General features: G+C 46.1%; 1 protein-coding gene across 4 annotated transcripts in view; it reads right to left on the bottom strand.

Moving 5' to 3' along the window:
• Window positions 1-27,035, bottom strand: part of GOLM2 (golgi membrane protein 2) — a 523,755-nt gene that overhangs the window by 243,420 nt on the left and 253,300 nt on the right. For all 4 annotated transcript variants that reach the window (XM_085644687.1, XM_085644686.1, XM_085644685.1 and 1 more), the window contains exon 6: window positions 24,462-24,545. In XM_085644687.1, the coding sequence (XP_085500813.1) occupies window positions 24,462-24,545 (84 nt within the window). The remainder of the gene's footprint in view (window positions 1-24,461; window positions 24,546-27,035) is intronic.

Consider the following 27,035-nt stretch of genomic DNA (forward strand, 5'->3'; position numbering starts at 1 on the left):
ATAAATCTGAAAATAACACACACTTTTAATACTCTGATGGAATTGAGAAGGCCCTCCTGGAGAAGTTTAGTGGTAGCAAACCACAGAGTTTCATTCCTCATCTCAAATTTAAGCAACTTTTTCTTAAAACAAATGGAGGAAGTGGACGATGAGAGAATGAAGGTAGGTCACCAGACACATACAGAAGAGTTTTGATTACTTACTTTTATAAATACAGAAGGGAGCTAGATGGTTGTCAGAACTGAAGGCCTGTTGGAGGGCACTTGTGAGCCATCTACAAAAATGCTGCACTTTGAAGACTTCCTTTGACCCCAGTCGGCTATGCTGAAAACTAACTGGCCCCCCCTGCGCATCGTCAATTGTCTATCAGCAGAGGGTTTGTGCGCCACTGCTGCATGTGCATAAAATATTCACTGAGGTCTGCCCTCTACTATGGGTCAACCCACCCTTACCATACCCTCCTGCAGAGGCCGACTAAAGTGGGTACGCTGGCAAGCCTGCAGGTCCTGTAGATGCTCAGAGCTACAATGTTGGAGGGACAGGCGGTAGCTGAAAGGACTGGAAACTGCCCTAGAGCCAGAAAAGATAGGAACATGGAAGTAGGCGCAACATGGAAGTAGGCTTCCTGCAAGTCTATAGCACACATCCAGGCCCCCTGATGTAGATGCTGGAAGATCTGGTGCAGAGCTAACATCCGAAATTTCTCCTTGCGGATGAATTTGTTCAAGAGTCTCAGGTCGAGTATTGGTCTGTATTCTCTTGTGGGACCTTTATTGCACCAGAAAATAACGAGAATAAACACCTTGTCCTCTTTGTTGAACCGGAACAGTTTCTCTGGCATTTTTTCGCAGAAGACTGTTCACTTTCTCCTACAACAACAGGCGATTTTGAAGGAATATGCCTCGTGGAGGTACTGATGGAGGAGGGGATTTGAATTTGAGCAAACAGTCATTCTGCACAATATTCAGAACCCACTTGTCGTTTGTGATTGTTTTCCACTCTGCAAGGTAAAACAAAATAATTCCTCCCACCGGAGTGGTTAACGGGCATGGAGGAAGCCATCGCTCATTGTTTAGCTGGTGGTTTTGAAGTGGAAGCTGGCTGCCTTGTGGATCCCCTTCCTCTACCAGGTCTTCTCTGATGGTAGTGAGACCTTGGCTGGTGTTCTTGCTGAGAGGACCACTGAGGGGTTTGAACCCTCTGCTGAAAAGACCATCGGTCGTAAGGACGGAACCTTCTTCGGAATTCCTACCGCTTCTCCAACCCTACGACCTTAACTGTGTCCAACTTTGTTTTCATTTTGGATATTTTGTTGTCCGCGTGAGATCCAAACAACTAGGAACCATTAAATGGGAGATTCACAATCCTCCATTGTGAGTCCAGTTGAAGGCCTGTGAGGCGCAACCACGCTGAATGTCCTGAGCAGATGCCATGGGAATAACCATGTGCCGCCAAATCAGACGAGTCTGCAGCCGCACTAATCACCTAGTTTTCGTCCAAACCAACTTCCTGCAGAATTTCCTGGAAGTCTTGCTGATCTTCCTTTGGAAGCTTCTCGGTGAATAGTGACAGGGAATCCCAGAGAGACCGGTCATATCTCCCTAAGAGAGCGGAAACGCTGGCTACTTTCATACCAGCCGCAGAACCCACGTGCTTAGAGACCTTCTCTGGGGGACCGAATCCGGAGGAGGATCTGTACGCAGGAAGAGCGGATCCTGGTCAGGCGCTTTGTATTTCTTAGAAATATGGGATGGTACTGAACCCACTGTTGCAGGAGTAAGAAAAGTCTGCATTGCCGGTTCAAAAAGACCTGGCACTAATGGCAACAAAGGTCTCGCTGATGACCTATGATGTAGTGTTTCGAAAATGACAGATGTTGAAAATGTCGGAGTAGACATACTAATGTTCAACTTGGTGGCACCTCTACAAAGAACCTCATTAAAAGTTCCTATGTCATCAATAGGAGAGACTCTGGATGGAGGCGTTGCAGACAGGGTCGGAGAATAGTCTCTGATAGACGACCTTGTGGAAGAGGACCAGGATGGTGACCTCAGTCTCTTCCTTTACGGTGTAGGAGAACGATGAGATCGTGAACGGTCTCAAAATCGTGAGCGCCGGGCTGAAGGTGACCTAGCCCTTTTCGGGGTCCTACTCCGAGTGGATGCAGTTGGAAAAGGACCACCAGACAGTCTGGAAGGGGCATATGTCCTGGAGAAATCCGAGCTCGGACTTCTGCGACTAGTTGTAGCCCCTGGCACGTTCTAGTGTCGAATACTTTCTAAACACTTTGGCAAAAGATTGGTATGAGGAGACTTCTCAGCTTGAACCGGAGATCCCTCCGGTGTAACCTGAATGATAGTGATACCAGGGGATGAGGAGACTTCCCTCGAGGTCGACCGCATCCTCGACGCTGATCTGGACCTTTCAGGCACATCTTCTATAGATACCGCAGGTTTTTTTTCTTTCGACGTCGAGCGATGTCTCGACAACGATTGTGCCGCCTTCGACGTCGAAAGCCTCTCCTGCGAGATGCTTGAGGACTCTCGCCGCCGCAAAGTTCTCGACGTCGGACCCTTAGACGTCGATCGTCCACGGGACAGGGAATGCGTCCTCGACGTCGATCTTCCTCGGGACCGGGAATGTGTCTTGAATGTCGATCGCCCTTGGTCTTTCTTCGCCGCCATCTTCAACGGCGATGGCGACTCTGCCACGAGCTTATAGGCTAATAGCGTCTAAGTCTTAGCTGTTGAACCTCTCGACGACGACCTTCGCGAAGGAGGCAGAGAATTAGACAATGACAGCTGTCTCGACGTCGACGGGTGTTTCACCGTCGATGGAGACTTACGTGTCTCCTGACCAGCTTACTTCGAGCCCGAAGTAGCCTGCCTCGACGTCGACTTATTTCTCGGCGACTGAAGCTTTTGTCGCCTCGATGACTATCTGTCCCTCGAAGAATGTCTTGCCTGTTTTCTCTATGTCGATCTTGACAGCGAACCGTCAGGGATCTGCTTCTTTTTTTATGCTGGAGATGTAGATATACGCCGTTTTTCGCATTCTTCATGAGAGGAGGGCTCTTTGGGAGCAGGAGTGCTTCCGAGGCCACTTCTAGAGTGACTCTTTCCTCTCTCCAGCATGGCATGAAGCTTAATTTTCTCTCTATCACGGAGAGCCCTTTTAGAGAAATGCTGGCAGTAGTAGCATATCTCAGGCTTGTGTGAAGTTGGTAAAGACACAATGCACACCGAGTGTGGATCCGATTTTGCCATCATCTTCCCACAGGAAGGACATTTATTGAATAAAGCTGGCATTTCAAAATATGTTAATTAGTCAGAAATTCACTAAGAATAGCTACCAGCAGTCAAAAATGTCGAATACAAGTAGAAAAAACAAATTCTGACTAGAAATAGTCAAAAAGGAACAAGCTCAAGCTCCAGGAACCTCATAGAAGGAGCCAGAAAAAAGAACTGACCTAACTGTCACCTGTGGTGCATGATGGGAGCAGGGGGCTCCTGGAAGCCTTAAAGGCACGGTGCCCAGGTTCTTGGAATCCTTAAAGGCAGGGTGCCAGTGTTTTTTGCTACTGTGACATTTTTCTTTTATGCAGCCTATGAGCTAATTGCCTGCTATTACTTGCCTTTTTTCTGATTCTGAAAATAAAGGGCTGTGTTGTAACACTATTACAGTGTATGTTCTCCGTTGCAGTGTTTATATTAGAGATTATTTTCTCTTTCTAGAAAATCCATGTAATTTTGGCATATTAGCCTATTTGAAGTACATTAGGCTGCATATTTGTGTATGTATACATGTATATATGTATGTTTTTAGAAGTACTCTGTACTTTTTTGTCTAAACATACACATATATATGTATTTTTATATATGCTCTGGGATCCCGCACGTGGACGGGGATTATTCTGTGCTTATGACTATTGATGAGTATCCCCTGGAAGGGAACCCTGTGTTCCCTCATGCCCCCCAGAACAACGCAGCACTTGAGTTCATCCACTCTTCCAGTTCCCCGCGAAAATTGGTCACTAGATTATATGCTCTCATGCTTGCGCCTTCTCCATTGACACTGAGAGCCCGCAATGTGTGGAGTGTGGATTTAGAAAGGGACCTCCTTCCTGAGCAGTGGCTCTACTGTTGCTATCAGATTAAGCGCCTCTCCCCAAACTATCGTCTGAGGCTCATTCATTTTAAGAATTTGCACAGACCCTACTGCACCCCTGCCTCCTTAAACAAGATGGGCTTACTCGACAACGATAGATGCATGCAATGCTCGACTCCTTGTGCGGACTTTTCCCACCTGGCCTGGCTGTGCCCCAGGGTATCATCGTTCTGGGATGGGGTATGCACAGCCATCTGCAAAATCACACTTGAATGTATCACTCCTGACCCCCTGACATGCCTCCTGGGTCACGTTAAACAGATGTCGGATGCCAACCGCAAACTAATTACAATGCTAGTAGTGCTTGCTAAGCGTAGGGTAGCCATGCACTGGGGGCGTAAACCAGCTCCCACAGTTAAGCATTGGCCAGACGATGCAGCCCATTGCCAGACACTCCTGGGTGAATTTTGGGATCTGATGCCTGTGGCCAGCAGGCCCCCAGACATATGGGCCCCTTTCATCGCTTATCTCCAGCGATTAACCGACCCTGACAGCCCGCTGAAGAACTCCCACAGTCCTGACACGCACGATGTCCGTGACGGTGTCGCTGATTTCACTCCCTCCCGGGCCAGAGTATTTGTGCCTCCTCCAATGTGCCTTAATTGCCACTCAACTACTGATGTTCCATTTCTGTGCTGCTCTTGGCCTTCATCGCCTCGCAACGTGAAATGCCATTGTAAGTATAATTTCAACTGTATTGACCGATGTGATACCTACCTGTAATGTTTTTTTAAAATATATATATATTTTTTTTTTAAAGAATGAGATTGCAGAAGTTTTACAGACTTTCTTACCCACTGTATTAATCTTGTTTGTATTATTTTTTCCTTTAAAGAACACAGCATTTTAGAATTCTAGACATGCTACAGCATTCAGTGTATGATACATACTTGCTGAGGTGTGCAAAAAACAAATCTATCAATTGTCTTTACTTCACATCGTCTTGTTTATCACAATCCCAGTTGGTGTTAAGTACGTGAATCTAGTTGATCAAAAATGACGGTGCAATGTAAAACATATTCAACTGTACCTTTGCCACGTGGACTTATTTGTGCACTGTTTTCAAACCTCTGGGATGTCAAGTGTCTGTTCCAGAACTGCCTAGATATATTTAGCACACTACGGATTATTCTTTTGCACAATATAGAAAGATGATAGCTCCATAGTGGACCTCGGGTATCTTTCGGTATGGAACTGAGTTGGACGGTAATTGCTGTGCATAGAACTCGAGACTTTATTCATTTCACATGGTAATTCACATCTGCCCCATTGACCTACAATTTGTCTATTGGCTAATTAAAGAGCCACTGTAGCTAATTTCCTATTGCTCTTAGAGATCTTCTTCATCCAACTCAACAATGGCATTTTAGGATTTGGTGGCATCTTCCCATCATCTTAGTGATGGATAATGTGCCTTACTCCTAGGATACCTGAATTCCCCCACATGACCAGGCCAGGTGTAGACAATCAGTCTCTGGCACCTCACATCGAGCTCTGCTGGAGCTCTCCCCAAGTCCACATTTTTACATACTCTTAGGGGTGTAGTAGGTCCTGAGCAGCATTTATTTTGAAATGAATAATACACAAACTACTGCCAGGGGAAAGCAGGCCTGTTTGCATACAGCACAATTCCCAGTCCTCTTCAGTGATTCCTTCCCAGAGTCCATCAGACCATGTAGCCCTGGAAGTGGGGTGGGCGACTGTGGCCGCTTCCTGCATGGATTTATAGAAGATTGATATACATCATATTGGCTTTTTGGAGGCTATCTGTTTGCCCAATGCTTAAAGTACAGGGTATTCAGACGAGAAGCCCAAAAACGTAAGGATGTGTATTCTACATTAGCAGTGCAAACAATTTTTCTATTGTCTTCAAATGCTGGAATCCCTACGTGCCGGCTTGCCTTTTCATTGGGTCTGGATTTGCATTTCCCCTTTTCACTGCTAAGGGTGGCATATATGGTGTCGGACAGAACCAGTAATATACAAAGTGATGCGAAATGAAGCGTCATTGTTCCCATAAATAACATAAATCAAAATGTGGGACTTCAAAGCTGCCCTAGTACAAAGGAAATTGTTTGTTTGTCTGCACATACCAACCTAATCATTAACGACCTTAATGGTTGAGGGAATAATTTATTTTAGGGGATGAGGATGTTCATAAAGCAATAGATACGTTTTGCCAGGGCGATTATTTTCATTAGCAAAATATGCCCAGCCAAAGAAGGTGGAACAGCAAACCGTCTTTTAAATTGCTCCTCTATTTTGGTATCTGTGACATCAAAATGTTCTCAGATTAAGTTAGAACCGCTAATAATCCACATCCTCACGCTGGTTCTGAGGGGGAACGTCTACGATTTACTCCATTTTATGTTCATCCCACAAATGACCCCAAACAATATGAATTGACACATATTTGGGTTGAGGCTCACCTGTGGATCGCTTATTTATAGGGTCAAGTAATCTGCATATAGAGAGATTTGTAATGTGAGTATGGTGTATCTGAGCACATATTCCAAGTAGTGTTGCTGTAGTTTAGCAGGCAATGGCTCTAGAACTACGGAAAATAAAACAGGAGGATGGGGAGTAATCCCAGCCTTGTGCCATGCTGTATAGCGAACTTTGGGTGGGGATGTTTGGGGCACGGGGAGAATTTACACTATTATCTCAGACACATGCTTTCAGATTAGCGTACAGTAGTCTGATCCAATCTACAATATTGAGGATTACAAACAGATAACCCCCACTCAGGTGAGTCAAATGCCTAGGTAGAATCTGAAACAGCATTAATACATCTAACTGAGTTTAAATAGTATGAAGCAGATCAAAAAGTGTTTTTAGATTTTGATCTCAGATCAGGGAGGACCATATCCGGAAGGAGGAGTATTAGACAGTTTGCTATTAGTTTCACCTGCATGCTGGTGTCGGATTTTATAAGCGACAGCAATCGGTAAGATTATTTATCCGTTGACTTTCTTAGCTTCAATAATATTATGAGGAATGCTTCTCTTAAGGCGGTTTGGAGGACAGGTCTTTCCTTTGCTTTTTCATAAAGGGACAGTAAAAATGGGCTAGTACATCCGCATGTTCCTTATAAAATGCAGACGGAATCCTGCCCATGCCAGGAATCTTACCAGTAGGCATACTCCCAATTACTTCCTTTATTTCTTCAATAGGAAATAGCTGTGCTAGTTATTTGGAAGGTATTGTCGGTGCGCTTTATGCAACCACACCAAAGCAGTGTCCTCTATTCAGCTAGTTTGGCTCTCACGACTTTATATTCAGAGGAGTACAACCAAGAATAATAGTTTGCAAATGTAGGTAATATATCATTCACCAGGTCACCATCTGTGCCTTCTATCGCTATGGTATCATTAGCAGCCCAGGGATTTTTTAACCAAATTAACCAGGGTTTTACCAGGTCGATCGCCTTCCCTATATGCAGCTGTCTGAGCATTTTCTCCTAGATGCTTACTGTCCCTATGTGCAATTCCCTTGAACTCTGAGATCTTGGCCCTTATTTTTACTAACAGAACTGGGCTAGCCTTCTTACATAAACTGCCCCATTTCACTGATCAGCTCAGTCAGATGTTCCGTAAGCAATCACAGTACTCTGGTCTGTTCGGCTACAGATCTCCCCCTAATAGCCTCCTATAAGGTACTTGTACTAGCCACTGACCCAAAATGTAATCTAAAATGCTCTTTAATGTCTGTTTTAACCTCCATTGGCCAGCCGTTTGGCCATTTCTGTGGGGGTCTGATTTTCAGTAGCACTGTGACATGATCTGTTAGCCTTCCGGCTCAGTGTTTGACAAGAGTCACAAAGGAACTTCCATCTCTTGTGCCCAACCAGTAATTTAATTTTGATCACATATTGTGTACTAAGAAGAAGTATTTGCATTTCTTGACTGTGAGATACCTATGTCTTCACACACTGACCAAGTCATGTTCTGTTAGGACTGTGTCTAGCTGGGCACTGATCTGTCAAGGCATTACTGCAGCATCCCTCCCCATTCCCCATTTTAAACAGCTCCTTGAAGGAAGGCACGCTCCCCAAGGAGTAGAAAGCTACGCAGATCCTTCCTATCAGGAAAAATCCCCAAATACCCTCAGAAGATGTCTCCAAATACCGCCCTATTTCTTTGCTCCCCCTATTTTGTAAGCTTCTTGAGAAGCACATAAGTAAGCACCTGTCGGAATTTATTGAATCCTCCTACTGCCTGGACCCCTCACAATCAGGATTCCGACCTAAACATAGCACGGAGTCGGCATTGGTGTCAATCACAGATAAAATCCGAATGCTAGCAGATAATGGTCAGGCAGTGCTTCTAATGCTGCTTGACCTGTCTGCAGCATTCAACACCATCTCCCATCAGAACCTGCTTAGGAGACTCAGAGACATAGGAATCCAGGGGAATGCGCTAAAATGGATGAATGAATTTCAAGCTGAGAGAACCCAGCCCTTTCAGTTCCCAGACCACTTGTGTAACCAAGGGCGTACCCCAGGGCTCATGTTTGAGCCCTACCCTATTCAAAGTATATGTAACCCCATTAGCTGGTTTACTAAGGACCATAGATTGTATTCCAATTTCCTACACCGACGACAACCAACTGCTTCTCTCCCTTGATAAAAATAACACTTTCATCCAGACCACCATTTCGGAGGGCATGAAAGCCATCACCGATTGGATGAGTAACAACTACCTGCAGTTGAATGCAGGCAAAACTGAAATTATGTTATTTAGAGAAGCAGAAGTGAGGTGGTCGCCCAACTGGTGGCCTGAGGAACTGGGCCCAGCCCCCACCCCAAAACGAGTGGTAAAGAATCTAGGTGTCCGAATTGACCAAAAGCTCACCCTAGAGGAGCATGCCTCTACAACAGCAGGGGCCCGCTTCCACACACTTAGCCTCCTCCGCAGAGTCTTCCCCCTCCTACCACTCTTCATGCGGAAGACCCTGATGCAAGCATTGGTCCTGAGCCGCCTGGACTACTGCAATGCTTTGTTGATTTTAGCCAAGGAATCTTCCTTGAACAAATTGCAGGTAGTCCAGAATACGGCAGCCCGGCTAGTGACCAATGCGCCCCCAGAACAGCCCCCCTCCCCATATTCAAAAAGCTACACTGGCTCCCTATCCGCAAAAGAATCAAATTCAAGTTGTGTTGCATGGTCTTTAAATCCCTAAACAACTTGGGACTACGATATCGGACAGATAAGCTGGTCAGATATATACCAATCAGGACCCTTCGTTCTGGGTCCAAGGATCTCCTCCACATGCCCCATATACAACAAACTCGGTTGGGGAAAAGCTTTCGCCTATCTGGCTCCACTCTACTGGAACCAACTGCCCACCCATCTACGGCTTTGCTCCAACTATCTGGTTTTCAGAAAGCTGCTAAAAACCACACTGTTTTAATGCTCTTTTCCCTGGTAGGCTAAGGCAGTCACAGCGTGGAGATACCCCGGTTGGGGTGATTCAGGCGCTCTATAAATGATATAAATAAATAAAATTAATTTCAATGCTTGACGTGCAGTTGATAACAGCTGGCTCTAAATGGGACTATAGAACCTCATCCATGCTGCAACCATAACTATTACTGCGATGTGATTTCCCCTTATGAGCATTAGTTTCCAAACAAGTGTCTAAAATGTGTACCCTTTTTCTGTCGAGTCTACAGACAGTGCTAGCTATCTGGTTTTAAAAGACAGATGGTCAATTTGTCAAGCTCTTATAGTGGGCTTAAAGCCCACCCACGGCGTTCAATTGGTTGGCTTTATTGTCACTCATTTGTTTGCTTCTTATTCAATGGCTTGCCTTGGCCATCTTGTATTTGTTGCTCCCTTGGAGCACACCCTCTTTACTGGTGTCTTTCCACTGTTCACTTTCAGTGAACTCATTTTTTTTTCTTAAGCATTCTACACGAGTGCATGTTTTACAGCGGTCTCCCTCTTATGCTTCTCCCCCCCTTCTGCTGTGCTGATCTCTTGTCCATTTGCTTTTCTCCCTCCCACACAGCTCTCTCGTTTCTTGTTGCTTAAGCACTCTACAAGCCCATGTGGTTTCCAGTTGTTTCCCTTGTGTGCTTCTATCTCCTTCACGCTCATTGTTGCTCTCTCTAATCAGTTTCCCTCCCTCCTGGACTGCTCTTTCTCGTCCGTTTGCTTCTCTCCCATACCCTACGGTTCACCTTGCTCTCTTGCTCGTATACTTCTGTGGTCTTCCCTCCTTTCTTGTACTTCTCTGCCCACCATCTGTGTGCTGCTTTTCTCCTTCCTCTCCCACCTGCTGCTCAATTAGCCCTAATACCTGTGCTCGTTTTTCTTCTTTTTAAATTGGCCCTTATGCGCTAAAAAGCCTTATTTTTTTTAATTTACAAATTCAAGTGGTGTCAGCTACCTTGGATCTGTAAATAAAAAAATTAAAGCTCTGCTGGCCCACCCAGCCTTTCCGACGAGGCGAGCTACAGTGTAATGGTGCAACTGCTCCTGTGTCCATTTTTAAATGCCAAAAGCAATTGGAAGAGACAACAGGCTTCAAAGGCGAGACCTTCTGTCTTTGCCAATGCTCGTTTATAACAATTGCCACGCCTCTTGCATAGGAGGAATACAAAGATGTAACAGTGTACAGCCCATTTTTTTTTTTTAGAATACAGTCTGTCTTTTTAGTTAAATGCGTCTCCTCAAAGAGAGCTATAATGATCCTACCCATGCTTGTCAAGATAGCCCAGCACCATAAACATTTTAAGTTCTTTATTTAATCCTCTGACATTCAATCTTAGCAAAGTTATAGTCCTACGTGCCTCCTAGTGCTCAATTTGTGCCGGCGTTTTCCAGTGCTCAGCACCAGCACTTATATCACAACACTGGCGTTATTTCTGACAGAACGCCACAAGGTGGCACTGTTTATGAATTTATTAAGGAGAGCACATCAACCGATTATATAAAAAATATTTAAAATTACAATACTAATACCTCGTCCAGGTCACTCTCACAGTTTGGGTGACATGGAATAAACTATATTGTCAGAAATCTGGGGAGTGTGATGGTTAGTATGTAACAGTGGCATTGGCATTAGGCAGCCATAGCAGAGACATTGGTTCGTGTGGGCTGCAGTAGCCTCCTGTGAAATACCTTGGGCCCTGGCACTTATCTTTTTTACAAATTAAGCACAGGTTTCTCCTGCATCTTCTAATGTTTTGTGACAATGCGAACGGTGTTTATATTATACCATACGTGCACTCTTTGCCCCCCAGTGGGCCCATCCTCCTTCACTATCTCGTAGTTCAGAACAATGCGCCTTCCCATCCTGTCCCCAATGTGGCAGCTCAAACCTACAAGGCCTTGCACCCGGAGACCTTTCGATACCCCCTCATTTCTCTCTACCTCGACTTCAATAACAATGCCATTCCGGCTCGAAGCTTTAAAATGGTTATTACTGCTGCATTCTTATATGACTGCTGATGCTACTGTCACCTTAAGGGAGCGCTAGTGAGCTCCGCGCGGACGGTGAATAGTAACTGAGACCGAGTTGGATGATCGCACTGTGGGTTCCAGCTTTACTAGCCTGTATCTTGCTGAAATAAATTATATTATTTACAACTACTGCTGCAGCTTCTTCAATTACCCTGGGGCGCAACCATGTGTGCCACCCTTTACCACTCCCTGGGACCGAGGGGCCATAAGGGAACACATAAAATGCAACTAAATAAAAAAAATTACACTTATCACCTCACTCTGACCCGTAATTAGTAATCCAACACCACCCAGACATTTACCATCTTCCCCACACATTAACATTATGCTTCAGTTCATGTTTCGGAGGGTCCGTTGATCAGCTTTCCCTTACAAAGTAGTGCAGCAGGTCACGACGTATCCGATTGAACCACAAGGTTACCTTTCATTTACAAACAGCTGGGTGGCATTACGTGGCTGATTAAGAGTTCGGCGGAGGAGATACTTTGCCACAAACGAGAGGGATATCCCGCCTGCCGCATTACAAAGGCCCCGGGATCCCGTCCACTGAACTCGAAGTCAGGCCGGAGTCCGGAATGTCGAGCCCAGGGAGGGGATGTATCGCGGTTTCAATCCGTCTCTCGGCCGCAGTGGTGACGGTGCTCTCCTGAGTCGCATTTCTCTGCTTCCATGCGTAATGTTTTACTTTAAAACTTGGCTAATTATTGCGGTTTCTGAAATGTACGGTTCCTGCTTTTGTACCCGATGTTTCCAGGCCGAGTACAACATTGCAAATTGAACGTCTGCTTCTTGTAGCTTTTTCTTGATGCATAGGAATTTTCTTCTAGCACCGAGCTATTGTCAAGTCGGGGAATAGTGAGAGGGTGTTATTTTCTAACTTTAACTTACTATTTCTCGAGCCATCCGCCGCGCTGTATCTCTAGCTCTAAAATGTAAAGTCCTCATACTTCTTGGGAGGGCAGTGAGCCTGGAGTGCCCCTGGTGGAGGCCTCTGCATGGAACAGTTTGGCAGACACGGCTGACATGCAGCCAGCCTCCAGGCTCTAAAATAGAAAGGCATCAATTGTTTCCTTCCTTCACAGTCTCACTGACCATGGCCTGTGGACGGATGACTGATGCTTCCATTCCTCGTTTAGCACAATTCATGATGAGAAACCACTCGAGTTGTCCAAAGGACAACAGATTCCTTCCGTCCACACAAGGCACATCCCAGACTGCTTCACGATTCGTTTTGAATTTGTATTTGCACTCATCACCACTACAGATGTATGATCAGTGAGCAGCTTTTTAAAAAAATTTCCCCAGTGTATCACAACGCCAGTAAAGCATCCAATCCCCGCGTGCACATCCTCTGTCTCATTTGTCTCCCCGCGTGCACGCCGGAATCATATCGATTCCAAAAGGCCTCTGCATGGCAGAGCAACGCATGGAGCTGCTTTCGCCAGGCCGAGACCTAAAAATACATGTATATACATGCGACTGTTCCACTGTAGTAGTTGTCAACCTTTCAACCCAAATACACAATTATTCAGAGAAGGGTCACTATCAGGGCGGAAAATATTCAGAGGAGACAAGTAGACTGTGGCATAAAAACCCACAATCAGAGACGTGTGTAGTAATCCTTTAAGGAAACGTCAACGTGGTTCGCAGTCGGTTTGGCAAGCAGTTAGGGTAAAGTTGTTGGAAGATGACTTGGGAATGTATTGGGTTTCTTAAAAGGTGATCCGACGTGGTATCACAGGGATGCTGTGCTTTGTGAATGTGTGCAGTGTAGACCATGTAGCTGCTTTGCAGATGTCATCTAAGGGAATGTTTCCTAAAAATGCCATTGAAGCCCCTATCTTTCGGGTAGAGTGGGCTTTAGGGGGAATTGATAATGTACGTTTTGCTTTGTGATAGCAAATTTGTATGCATTTGACATGGTTCGTCGAGCTCGACGGTCCCGAATAGTCTTTTTGGAGCGGAAGGAGGCACAAGCTGGACAGTCTCTGGCCTCGTGCTCTGGTGAAAGACACTGGTTACACACCTCATGTAGATCTGTGTGTGGAACCTTCGATCCACACTGAGCACACTTTTTAAATGGAGTCCTTTCCATGAGCCACGTGCTGTGGCTCATGGAAAGGCTGAAGGCCTTTGTCGACGACCGGAACCGAAGACTTCGAAGTTGAAGAAGCGTGTCGATTAGGAATCGCGATCGAAAACAATACCGGAGAAATGTGAAGGATTTCGCGTCGAAAGTTGTAATGTTCAAGGTACCGAACTGGAGCGCGAGAAACACATCCAACAATCTGAATATGGAGCTGATGCCCATGCGCACTATCGTCCAAAGGAGGAGTCACCTATCTCGTGACTTCCAAACACTTTTCCAAGAAAAAAACAAGTGCAAACATCCGGGCCCAACACCAGATGGCGATCTATGCATAGTGTGTGATCTGCAGATCATATGCCTTGAACATATATTATCTGTATTTATACTTTCCATTTTGTGTGCACCCTTCGTGTTTAAAATAATTGTTAATATTGGAAACTTTAAAGCGATCTGACCACAGAAAAACAACACTGCCAAACAAGCATTGAAAATGCAATAGGTCGTGCCTTTTAATAAGTTAAAGCCATTTGCTTTGCTAATGGTATTGTACAGCAAAGCAAATGGCTTTAACTTAATGAAAGGCGAGACGTATTGCATTTTTGATGCTTGTTGTATAGCACTTGTGCACTATTCACTTTGGCCGCACTTCCCCACCCCCATAGGGTCCACCTCTGTCTTTATTACCTGTTCAACCGAGGTCCCAGTGTTACTGGGTTGCCTCATATTTTTAGGAAACCCCTTTGGACTCGACATTCCCAGAGTCCTGATGAACATCCCTTATGCGTTATGGGATCGATACGTCATTGACTTATAACACAAACCCTATTTTTAATTGTTTAATATACATTAAAAGGGCCATGTTCTTGTTTACAATGCCTCTGTTTTGGTTCTCTCCTATTCGGTCATACAGCTTAACAGCAAGACTTAATAATTTTTTGTTATATTTGGGGGTCCTATTCCGTCCTCTTTCTGCATTTTATAAATAAGTTGTTTTGCTCTCCTGGGTTTCTTCCAGGCTCAGATTAGGTAATTTAGAATCCCCTGGAACTTTTAAGTATCAAGCTAGACTGGGGTAATGGAAAGGTCAGACAAAGATACAAGATTTTTGCAGGACAGACATTTTTGCTCCAGCCATTTGCCCGAACCACCACAGATTCTGACACCTTGACAGTCTTTCCTCAATGTCGACTGTAATTGGCTGGGATCAATTGCTCCAATGTGGGGTAATTCTGGGTCCCCATATATTTTATTGCTTCATGAACCTATTTAAAAAGGAAAGGGGCTTTCAATATCAATCAATCAATTAAACAGCATTTGTACAGTGCAACACTGTCACCGCTAGAGGTATCTCGGAGCGTTGTAAAAGAGCCAGGTCGTAAGTCTCTTTCCGAAGTCTGTCAGCAAGGAGGCTGTAAAGAGCTGGAGGGGAAGGTCGTTCCTGGTCTTGGCAGCGATGTAGGAGAACGAGCGGCCACCGCTGCGGCTGCAACGGATGCAGTGTGCGAGGGCGAGTGACGAGGAGCGCAGGTGTCTAGCGGGTTGGTGGAAGTGCAGTCGATGGTTGATGTAAGCAGGTCCTAGGTCGTGGAGGGCTTTGTAAGCGTGTGTGAGGATTGGAACTGACATTTCTTCTGGATGGGGAGCCAGTGGAGGTCTCTCAGGTGGGGGGCGATGTGGGTTCCATTGGGGAGGTCCAGGATGAGTCTGGCTGCAGCATTCTTTATAATCTGGAGTCTTCTGAGGAGCTTGGTGGAGATCCCGGCACAAAGGGTGTTGCTGTAGTCAAGGCAGCTGGTGATGAGGGCTTGAGTGATGGTCTTTCTGATGTTGGTTGGGATCAATCTGAAGATTCTGAGAAGCATGCAAAGTGTGTGGAAGCAGGAGGAGGCAACCACGTTGACATGTCGTTTTATGGTCAGTTGGCTGTTGAGGATGATGTCGAAGTTGCGTGCAAGCTCGGTCAGTGTGGGTGTAGGTCCGAGTTCTGCAGGGCCATCAGCTGTGGTTCCATACAGAGGTGTTCTTCCTGAAGATCAATACTTCAGTTTTGTCGGAGTTGAGTTGGAGGAAGTTGTCTCTCATCCATTAAAAAAAAAATCTTTATTGTTTTTTCAGTGAACATAACTCAAACACAGGTATACATTGTCAATGCGGGGGTACCGTTCAGACTGTTACTTCCAAGAGCATTCAAATTGTCGTTCATACATCATATTGACAAGGACATATCTATATATAACTCTGCTTGTGACTCCAGAAGGTTACATGCTAATGCGTGAGATGCAGTAATTACACACCCGTGTACATGCTAGGGTTACCACCCCATCTCGCTCCCTTCATGCTCCGTAGGCCCCTCCCTGTCACCCGCTCCCTCCGGCTCTCCGGATTCTTTACCCACCAAGTATTGTTGGAATACACTCCAATATGCCTTTGGCCTGGATTGCGGCGGTAATTTGTTGTAGGCCTCGGACTGAGTATTACAATAAACCATATCTCCAATCCATTCCTCGATGAGTGGTATCGGGCCCCTACCCCAAAGCATCGCGATCCGCCTTTTAGCCAGCAGCAGTCCCATCGCTACCAACTGTTGGACCTCTTTATTGATTGCCTTGGTATATCCCAAGAGTGCAAGATACGGGTCTGGAACAAGATGTAAGGCCAGTTATTTCATTTACCATGTGAAATATTTTCCCCCAGAATTCTAATATACCTGGGCGACTCCAGGCCAAATGCAGAAAGCCTGCAACTGGCTCTGTGCAGCAGTGACAGGGGGCGGATTCTCGTAAACCATATCTGAATAGATGTTCATGGGTATAATACGTTCTATTAATGTATTTAAATTGTATAAGACGATGCCTGCCATTCTGTGAGACCTGCCTAGTCATTTCGCAACAGTATTGCCATCCCCTGTACCCGATTGCTTGCCCCAAGTCCCTCTGTCTGTCCTGTCTCACTTTCGAGTGCAGTGACCTCCTACTTTTTTGTGTTATATTATAGATCCTAGAAACCAGCTTTACGGGGGAAGGGGCACGAATTATATGAGTGAGAGCGAACATCTCGGGTGGTTCCTGTAGGCTATCTCCTAAAAGTGCCTTCAGAGCGTGTTGTACTCTGTAGTGTTGGTAGTGGTCTAGGGTAGAAGGGGTATGTCCCTCGACTAATATATATCTCTCATCCATTTGGCTATGTTGGTCATGGCGTTGCAGATGTTGGTTTTGGCATTGGAGGGGTCCTCGGTGAGCGAGAGGATGAATTGGGTGTAGTTTGCATAGGAGATTATGCTGAGCCCATGGGATCTGTCAACGTCTGCGAGGGGGTGATGTAGATGTTGAACAGGATGTGGCCGAGGGATGATCCTTGAGGTAGCCACATTTGATGCCTTTGGGTGCGTATAGTGAAGGGAGGCACAAGTATGCACTGTGCGCATCCTGTAAGGAAGGAGGCAATCCACTTGAGGGCGTCTTGCTGTATGCCTATGTTTTAGAGTCTGTTGAGGAGGGTTTTGAGGGAGCCGGTGAGCCGCAAAGAGGTCGAGTAGGATCAGCGCCACAGTTTTTCCACAGACGAGGAGTGTTCTGATGTCATCTGTGGCAGCAATCAGCGCGGTCTAAGTGCTGTGGTTGGCACGGAATCCTGATTGTGAGGCATCCGGTAGGTGGTTATGTTCCAGGAAATCAGTGACTTGCTAGTGATGGCTATCTTGAGTTCTTTGGCTTGGTAGGGGAGTAGGGAGATCGGACAATAATTGTTTTTTTTATATCGCTGGGGTCGGTGGAGGCTTTCTTTAGAAGAGGTTTGGTGTCTTGGAAGGTTGCTGTCGAGATGGGTGCTGAGGATACTGGTGAGCTGCGTGCTGATTGGGTTCAATGTGAGGTTGTAGATGTGGTGGGGGCAAGGGTCAGTGGTCGTCCCGGAGTAGACGGAAGACATGATGGCTGAGTTGGTCAGGACGGTGAGCAGAGACCAGGTGGTAATAGTTTTGCTGATGTGTGCTGGTTGGTTGAGGCCACTGGGGTAGAGCATGGCGGGTTGGAGATTGAAACTGTAGATACTGGAGAGGGTGTTGCAGAGATTTTTGGGAGAGGTGGATTTTGTTCTCTATGGCTGTTGAGTTGGAGAATTCTTTGACTATTTTGAAGAGTTTCTTTGTGTGTTTGGCCACGGAGTCGATGCGGGTCAAGATAGCTGCATTCTTGGCTTCCTTGATGTGCCGGTGATAGTTGCCGAGGGCTGTTTTGTGAGCTGCTCTGTCGGCGGGGTTTAGTGGCGTGCCATCATTTCTCCAGTTGGTGGCAGTTGCTCTTGGTGTTCCTGAGTTCTGGGGTGTATCAGCTGGCATGTTTGGAGGTCTTGTTAGATCTTGTAGGTTTCAGTGGGGCGACTTCGTCTGCGCTGTTGGTGATCCAGGCGGGGAACTTCTGGACAGCCTGGTCGAGGTCTGCGGAGGTCTCGAGTTGGGAGGTAGTGAGGGACTGTGACCACTGGGTTTCCGTAACCTTGCTCCAGCTGCAGTGTGAGGGGATCTGACACTTGGTGATGGTGGGCGTCGTTGATGGTGAAGTGAACGATGATGTGGTCAGTCCAGGTGAGGTCTGTGGTGGGGCAAAAACAGCCATCAGCGCAGGGGCAGAGACAGCCATCAGCGCACGGTCAGGGACAGCAGGCAGCGCAGGGACAGCAGGCAGCGCAGGGATAGCACGGAGTGTAGGGCAGGAACAGCAGGCAGCAAAGGGACATCAGGCAGTGCAATGGAAGGGACAGCAGGCAGCGCAGAGACAACAGGCAATGCAGGGGCAGAGACAGCAGGCAGCGCAGAGTTGGAGGGGCGGGCACACTACCTTGGCTGGGGGACAGGTGAAAGAGGGGTGGCTCAACCCAGCCTCCTCTGGGCTATGACAGGCATGAATGAGCCCGCCCTTTGCCCGGGCTATGGCCAGGCGCCACCGGAGCACATCTTGCAATGCGGGAGTCAGCATCCATCCGGAGGGGCAGGATCCAAAAGTCAGGAAGATCCAGTCCCGGCTCTCCTCTGAGTGGTGGAGGCTGCTGGGAGGAGTACTGCTGGCTGCAAAATAGTGAAGCCGCCAGCAAAGTCAAGGTTGTCAAGTTGTGGAATACAGAGCTGCCTGGAGGGTCAGGAAATACAGCAAGCTTATCTTGTCGAAGCAAAACATCTTAAGTTTGCTGATCCTGAAAATTAACACTGAACTGAATACTTGAATATAACCCTCTAAGTCGTCCATTAAAGAGTTTGGAGAATTGGGGGCTAGTTGGGTCTGTCACTGTCAGAAGCATCTTATTCACAATACAGAGTGAGAGAAGCAGGTCAGTTGCAATCTCCCGAGTACAATTGCATCACATATAAGCAACTGCTGTGGACTGTATATCCCTAAGGATGTCCAGACTGCCATAAAAAGGAATAAAAAGAGTGAAAGTGGTCCCGCAGGTGTTAATTGCTTTGCCTTCAATAAATCTTCGGGTGATGGGGTATCCAAAGATATTGGAGAAGACACCTCACTCACTTATCGTGACATGCTTCATCATAACCTCTTTCCACACCCAGGTAAGATGGTACTACCTGGGCGGACTCGACCAAAGTTGTTATGGGAGTTCTTATATAAAGCATAAACTGGCCATGCAGAGAACCAGATGAGTGAATTTAAAAAATACCTACAGCTATACCCAAACAATACGTTTATTCGGTGGGTACCTGGGGTATCAGATAAAAGCGTGAAACAAACGGGGTTTTATATGAATATATTGGTTCAGGTATACCCTCTTAAAAATGCCAACATGTTTCGGCCCACACCGTCAGCCCGCACGGGTCTGGGGCCTTCTTCAGGGCTTGAATATCTACTCCTAAGTATCCCTGCTCTAGAAAAAGCAAAAGGATGGATGCATGAATGCTGCCTCCCAATCAATGTCCTCTAGCGGGCCCATAGTTTCCTCCCATTTACACCGGAGGGATAACAGTCTCTCGGGGATGTTATTTATAAGGGTTATATATGTCCAGGAAACTGCCTTTGAGGGTATCTCCTCTTGTGGCAGCCTACCTTCTAGTGGTGCATATTTGGGGATATCTGTAATGTCGAGTTTTTGTGTTTTCCAAGGATGTTGTAATTGTAAATATTTGTATTGTGGCATGGCCGACAATTGATATTGAGATCCGCAAAGGTAATTAAGTCCATACGTTTGATTATGTCACCTGTGTCCCAGCCCTTGAAGCCCTGTAGTTTTGCCAGCTCAGGCAACCGCCTACCCTCCCTTAGTGGTGTGGCTTTAGTTAGTTTTTGCCCCATTTTATCTGGCATTCCACCCCGATCCAGGACTCGATTGACCTCTGGTGGGTAGTAAGTCTCGTACTCCTGTGCCCCCATAAAGCTAGTGATGGTAAGTATGTTTCCGGAATTGGAGCTTCTCCAGGGCATATGTAGGGTGATCTCCTGTGGCAGGACACCATTCATTGATTAACATAAGATGTGCAGCCGGATAAGCTTGGATATCTGGCACAACAATTCACCCATTGTATTGGCTGCGCTGCAGCATTTGCAATGCCACTCTAGGGTGGCCCCCATCCCATAGGAAGATGCAAAGTTCGTCATTAATTGTCTTAAAAATAGTCTTTGGGATCCTATGGTACGTGTTTTGGAGTATGTATAGTAGTTTAGGGAGCATTATCAATTTATACATGGCCGCTCTCCCTAGCAGCGTCAGGGGGAGTCGTCTCCATCTAGCAACATCTTCCCGGAATTCTGCCAGAACTTGCTTAATGTTGTGGGTAAGGCAGTCAGCCTCATTCATGGAAATGTATAGCCCCAAATATTTGAAGCCCTATTCAGTAATATGTAGATGTCCTGGTATTAGGCGTGTGTCTATGGAACCTCCTACGGGGTATAGACTCGACTTTCCCCAGTTGATGTTGTATCCTGCGTATTTGCCATATACCTTAACTAGTTGTAATATCAGAGGGCGTATGGTGTCAGGGTTGGTGATGTAGAGAATATCATCTACATAGAGGGATATCCACTCATCTGTAAGATGAACTCCTGTGTCCTGGAAACCTCTAAGTTCTGGGTGGGACCTGATCAGGTAAGCCAATGGTTCTAGGACCAGTGCTAAAAGTAGGGGAGATGGGGGCAGCCCTGTCTGGTTCCTCTTTTAATGGGGAAGTCAGCCGATTTTATCCCCTTCGACCCTAAAACTAGCTCCAGGGTTGGTATACAGCAGCTCCACCCAGGTCATAAACTCTCGTCCAAAGCCCAACTTTACAAGGACTTGTCTCATGAAGGGCCAGTGGACAGTGACAAAGGCCTTCTCCGTGTCCAGTGAAAGGAGCATCTGCGGGGTAGACCTGTCCTTCAACGTGTCTAGCCAATTGGCAAGTCGACAGAGATTGAAACGCGTAGCTCAGCCAGGCCTACAGCCGGATTGATCACGGTGGATCAATGAAGTTATCACCGTTAACAGTTGTGCCGCTAGGATAGAGGCCAAGATCTTTGTTTCGATATTTAGTAATGACATTGGGTGGTAGGATCTGCAGTTCTCTAGTTTACCCGGCTTCGGTATAACCACCGCTGTGGCCTTACAAAGATCTGATTGCAGCAACCCCTCTCTCTGAGCCGCCTGAAACATGGTTGGGAGGTGAAGGGCTAACAAACTAGCATTTTGCTTGCAGAACTCCGCTGGCAGCCCCTTTGGTCCTGGAGTTTTCACTGATTTTTGTCTATTTATGATGTCTTGTACTTCAGTTAGGGTGATTTCTGTCTCCAGGATTTCCCTATCTTATCATTGCTGGGTGGGAGTATCCATACTATGAAGATATTCTATTATCTGTGTTTCATCTGCTAGTGGCCTAGCCTCATATCGTTCCGGAAAGAAGTGGCAAATGCTCCCGCTATGGTGTGTGCGGTTACATGTCAGTCTTCAGACTCCTGGATCTAGGCCACCCAGCTCCCCTCTCTTTCCCTCCTGCCCAGCCAAGCCAGGAGTCTCCCTGCTCTTGCTCCCGACTCATAGTCTCTGATGTGTGGCCTGAATTTGGGTCTGCACCTTCCGTTCTATTAGCGCACGAAGTTCCCTGCGTGTGACTGCTAATTGTCGTGTTAGGGTGGACACAGATATCTGGGGTAATGCTTCTCTCACGTTCCAGGAGTTTATTTTCTGGGGTTCCTATTTGGCGAGTTTCCCCCCCCCCTATGCTTTCGCGCTATAACATCTTGCACCCTGCCTCGAACCACAGTCTTATAGGCCTCACCGAGGGTGGTAGTCAAGGACTGAGCCCTCATTCGCTTGAAAGTATACCTCAGTCTCCTTCCTTATTGCTCGCGTTACTTTTTTGTCACAGAGCTCCCAGGCATTCAGTCTCCAGTCTGATTGTTGTCTGCTACCTCTACCTCCTACGTCAACCACAGTGGTGAGTGGTCTCAAATGCCCCTTGCAAGGTTTTCCACCTTGTCCGCTGTTCGTATCTCTATTGCTGTGGTAAAAAAGTAATAGAGTCTAGGGAAGACTATGTGCCCCAGAGAAGTAGGTATAAGCGCGGTCTAATGGATGTTGTCGCCGCCAAAGGTCAGTCAGCCCCAGCAACTTCACGAAGTCAACCAGTGGGGTGGGAACACAAGTTCCTATGGAAATGTGTGTGTGTGTGGTCAAGGCTTGGGTTGGTTACATCATTAAAGTCACCTCCAATGATGTGTGTGGAGGGGCCTTATTCTAATAGTATCTTAGCGATTGCATCTAGCGTTTGGGGTTGCAGTCGTGGCAGGGCATAGACACTAATTAGCATGAGCTCTCATTGTCTCCAGGTCCCCTGGACAGCAACAAAGATCCCACTGGGATCTGTCCCAAGTTTTAGTTGTGTGGAAGGGACGGGGGGGCTTCTAATTAGTATGGTGACTCCTCACGCACCGGGGAAAATCCTATGTGAGCGAGCGTTGTGATGGCCCCCTCCCGATAAAGGCGCAATGTGTACCCCGCAGTGGGTTTTCCTGCAAAAAGACAATGTCAGGCTTAAGTCTCTTATTATATCTTGTCACCAGTCCCCTCTTGATCTTACTACCTAGCCCATTGACATTACATGTCAGTGCTGTGTATGTCTCACCATGGTATAGGCCTGTTTGAACTACTCCATTGGTTCTTTATCTAGTTTAAATGAACACAGTTACTTGTGCTTCTCTAATAGAAGTATTAGTTAAGGACTTAGAGCAGTGTTCACAAGATTTGTCAACAGTGGAGTCAGGAGCCAGGTTTAGTGGAACAAGGATGTTATTAATGCCTGTTCAGAGTGCAAGGGTTTTAGACGTGTGATATTGAAATGCTCATTCACCATATTCAATTGAGAATCTTCTGCTTGGTAAAACAGTTTATAAGAGGAGCCAAAGTTTGCTGCTATCTCTCTATAAATATTTCTCAGTAAAACGTTAACATCTCTAACTTTAACTTATCTTTCAACACTTTTGCATAAAGGTTGCAGGGTATTTTGGTGATCCGCTTTGTTTCTCCGTTATGGGCAAGTTGTTCTGTCTTAATGAGTACGTGTTTTGCCTTTTCTATGTCCAGTGCCCTAATTGCTAACAATATGCCAGGCATTTTCACAGTACCTGCACTTTTGTATATGCCTGCCAATTCTTTTATATGAGTTTTCAATTTTTCTCTAAATTAGTCTCTCCTTTTATTTTATCCGGTTATGGTGGCCATCATGGCGCTCCTTGTGATCACCAGTAGTATCCCTTGATGAATTTCTTGTATATCATTTTCAGCTATGTAGCGGGGTCTCTACTTCTACTGACAGTTTTATCATACAGGTGGGTTTCTGTAAGGGGAAATTGACAATTAAACCGGCACGTGATCTGAAAAGGCTACATCCCAGGTCTATATGAGTTATATTATCTATCAGAGAAGAGCTCACTTAAATGTGACTTGGGGCCTGATTTAGAATTTAAAAAGGCCCTATGAGGAAGTTTTCTGTCAATTGGGCTCCCATTGACTGCATTGATGGAAACCATAAGGTCTGCCCATCTCTATACAAGATGGTCAGACCAAAGTTTTGGCAGAAAGGGTAGAGTACCTTGTCCTCCAAACAGTAAATCAGGCTCCTTAATCTTGTGTCTGTCGTATTGTATGTGGAACAGTAAGTGCAGTGAGAGTAATTTGGTTGCTCTATGTGTCTGATCCTCTTGGGAAATAAACCTGATAAACCCCCTCCCAGAGAGGACTGTTTGTAAGCCTGTCCATCACTAGATTTAGCTACCCCCAATGATGATAACACACTCAGACACCCTCATTATATCAGTCTTAAGGAATCTCTTGGTCCGAGTTAGGAACATATTTTATTGTGTATTTAGTTTAGCCATCCTTCATTAACGACAACAATGCCTTCGCAGCCATGTCCAAGATCACCTTTATGACCTCGCATTGACATCCTTGTGCTATTATGACAGCCATTCCACTTTACTTGGAGCCTGATTAAAAAAAAAAGATTGCCCTGGAATCTATTTAGATTTCAGACTAAAAAACTTTATTTAGCAGGTGTGTTTCCTGAGTAAAATATATCGCATTTTATCTAACAGGTTCAACACCACTAATATTTTGGTATGAGGCCTCTAGCTTTAAAGGACATCAGCTTCAGTGCTATCAACATCGGACCTCTCATTTCACCACACTCACATAAAACCTAAAAGGAATCCAGCACAAGAGGAAAATGGCTTCTGAAAATAGTTCAGATCAACTTTTCAGCTCACCAGTGGCAACATCTTCTAAGTTTGCAGCCCCATTCTCTTCAAGCTCTGGCATGCCAGCATCGGATTCTCCAGGATTGACTGCTTCTGTGAAAACAAATAAATGAAACCATAAAAGCTGGCACTTCTTACTATTTTGGGTTTTAGTCTTTTTGCTGTTAAAGAACAAATTTACAAGCATCAATTGCAGCATAAAACAATCCACATTCAGTACTATATCTCTAAATCGTATACCAAAGATAGGTTTTCCTGTTTTCAATGCATATTTTTTTGCAGACATCAGTGGTGTTTTCGCAGTGTTTAACGGACCTTTTTAAATCGGTTCTTATCAGTTACTAACCCACAAAAGTCCAAAAACTATTTTTCGAGTGTTTACAAATGTTTGCAGTGTTTTTTTTATAAAGCACATACTTTAATTCACGAGTGGAAGTCGCTTATGATTCCTGCCAAACAGGCGCCGTTCCTCGTTTTTTTAATAGACTCAGTGGAGAAGTCACTGAGTCTCCCTTCTCAGAAGGTGCCCAAGATCCACAGAGAGTTGCAGAGGATGTTGTCCAGATCCATGACCTCTCTCTGACAAGTGGCCTGGATTGTGGGCCTCCTCTCCTTATCTAACTAGGCGATCTTCCCGGGCACTCCTCTTTACAGGCCCTTCAGCGGCGCCTCAAGGCCTTTCATTTCTGCTAGGGTTTACAGTATTAAGAACTGATTCAACTCATGGAAGAGGTCAAGGAACAGATGAGGTGGTAGCTCGACCACGTGGAGGCGCGGATCGGCCGGGCTATTTTCAGTTACTACCGGGACTTGGTGATAGAGTCTGATGCCAGCTTGTTAGGCTGGGGAGTCCGTTGCGGTGACTCCCTCACAGCAGCAAGGTGGTCCGCAGAAGAGCGGCAACTCCATATCAACTGCTTGGAGTTGATGGCCAGGTCCTTTGCATTCAAATGTCGGAAGAAGGACCGGGTTGCCTGCAGTGTCCTTTTCAAGATGGACACTGTGTCAGCAGTGAGATACATCAACCACTTGGGGGGAGTACCAAGTCAAAAGTTCTGGCGGATCTTGCCAAGGAGTTTTGGGCCTTCTGCCTGTCCCGCAACATCTCTGTGACAGCAAAGTACCTTCCTGGAGCGTCCAACGTAGTGGCAGAGTGATGCTCCAGGGGTTGCTTGGACATGAGCCTGTGGCAGTTGAGCCCCTTATTTTTTCAGAGACTGCACTCCATGTGGGGTCCTTTCTCGGTAGACCGGTTTGCTTCTCGGCTAGACCACCAGCTTTTGCGATATTTGAGCTGGAAGCCGTATCCTCTGGCGACGGCCACAAATGCTTTTCTTCAGGACTGGTCCTTGGAGATGGGGTATGCCTTCCCCCGTCCGCCATGATCATGAGATTGTCGGCTCAGGTTCACAGACAGAGGATGAGGGTAGTGATTATCACGCAGCTCCGGAGGTCTCAAATGTGGTTTACAGTTCTTCTGGAACTTTCCTGGGATTCCCCAATCCTTCTTCCCCACTTTCCAGATCTCCTCCTGAATCCTCTGGGCAATCACTCACTACTCCTCCAAGGCTGCATGTCCCTTTTGGCGTAGCAGATTTTCATCAATGGTGGAGTGTCCATGGCCTTTCAGGAGAAACGAATACTATAGTTAGCCGGGGTGGACGGAACAAACAAACGTTCCAGGTTTGCGTGGTCCAGATGGGTCCGTTGGTGTCTTAGGAATGACCAGGATCTCATGGGGTGCGAAGTGGTCGCTGTAGTACATTTTTTGGGATCCCAGGCCTCCCATGGTTTGGCCTACCATATGATCAACTCTGATCGGTCTGCTATTTTGGAAGGTCCTTTTCCCATTCCCAGTTAGTGTGTAAGTTGATGAGAGGCATATGTCTAGCTCGCCCTCTGGAGCCTCGTTATTCAACCTTATGAGATGTGAACAAGTTTTTAAACCTTTTCAAGTATTGACAGCCAAATAAGTATTTGTCAAGTAAGCAGCTGTCAGTGAAGCTAGCCATGCTCTTATGTCTGGTATCTTGCAGGCGAGTGTCAGATGTGAAAGCCAAGGACATCTCGGAAAGGGTCTTTACCCTGCAAGAGGTCACCTTCCATATCTTCCGCAGAACGAAAATGAATTATAGACTGGTATTTTGCCCGGCTTTTGACTAAGCTCCTAAGTTGTGTGTGATGAGCTGTCTCAGGGCTAATTAAATGATGATGGAAGAACTCTGCCCACACGGTGAGTGCCAGTTGCTGATTTTCCTCAGGAAAACTTTCAAGGTGGTAACTCCCCCCACCATTGCTCGCTGGATCTGCTGGGTTATGCAAGAAGCGGGTGTTAATATCTTGCAGTTTGGAGCTCATTCTGTCAGTGAGGAAATGGCTTGAAAGGCTTTTTCTCTCGGGGCTTGCCTTGAGGACATTAAAGCAGCAGACTAGTCTTATGACTATGTTTCAGCGTTTCTATTTTAAACTTGTCATGGATATGGCGTCTTTGGTGGTGGGCAAGCTTTAAAATTGCATAATCCTTGCCTCCTGTCCTGACATAGAATGACAAATTTCCTAGTAGGCATGAAGGAAAGTTTCAAT

Source organism: Triturus cristatus, chromosome 3_1, assembly GCF_964204655.1.
Source record: "Triturus cristatus chromosome 3_1, aTriCri1.1, whole genome shotgun sequence".
NCBI classification, from domain to species: Eukaryota; Metazoa; Chordata; class Amphibia; order Caudata; family Salamandridae; genus Triturus; species Triturus cristatus.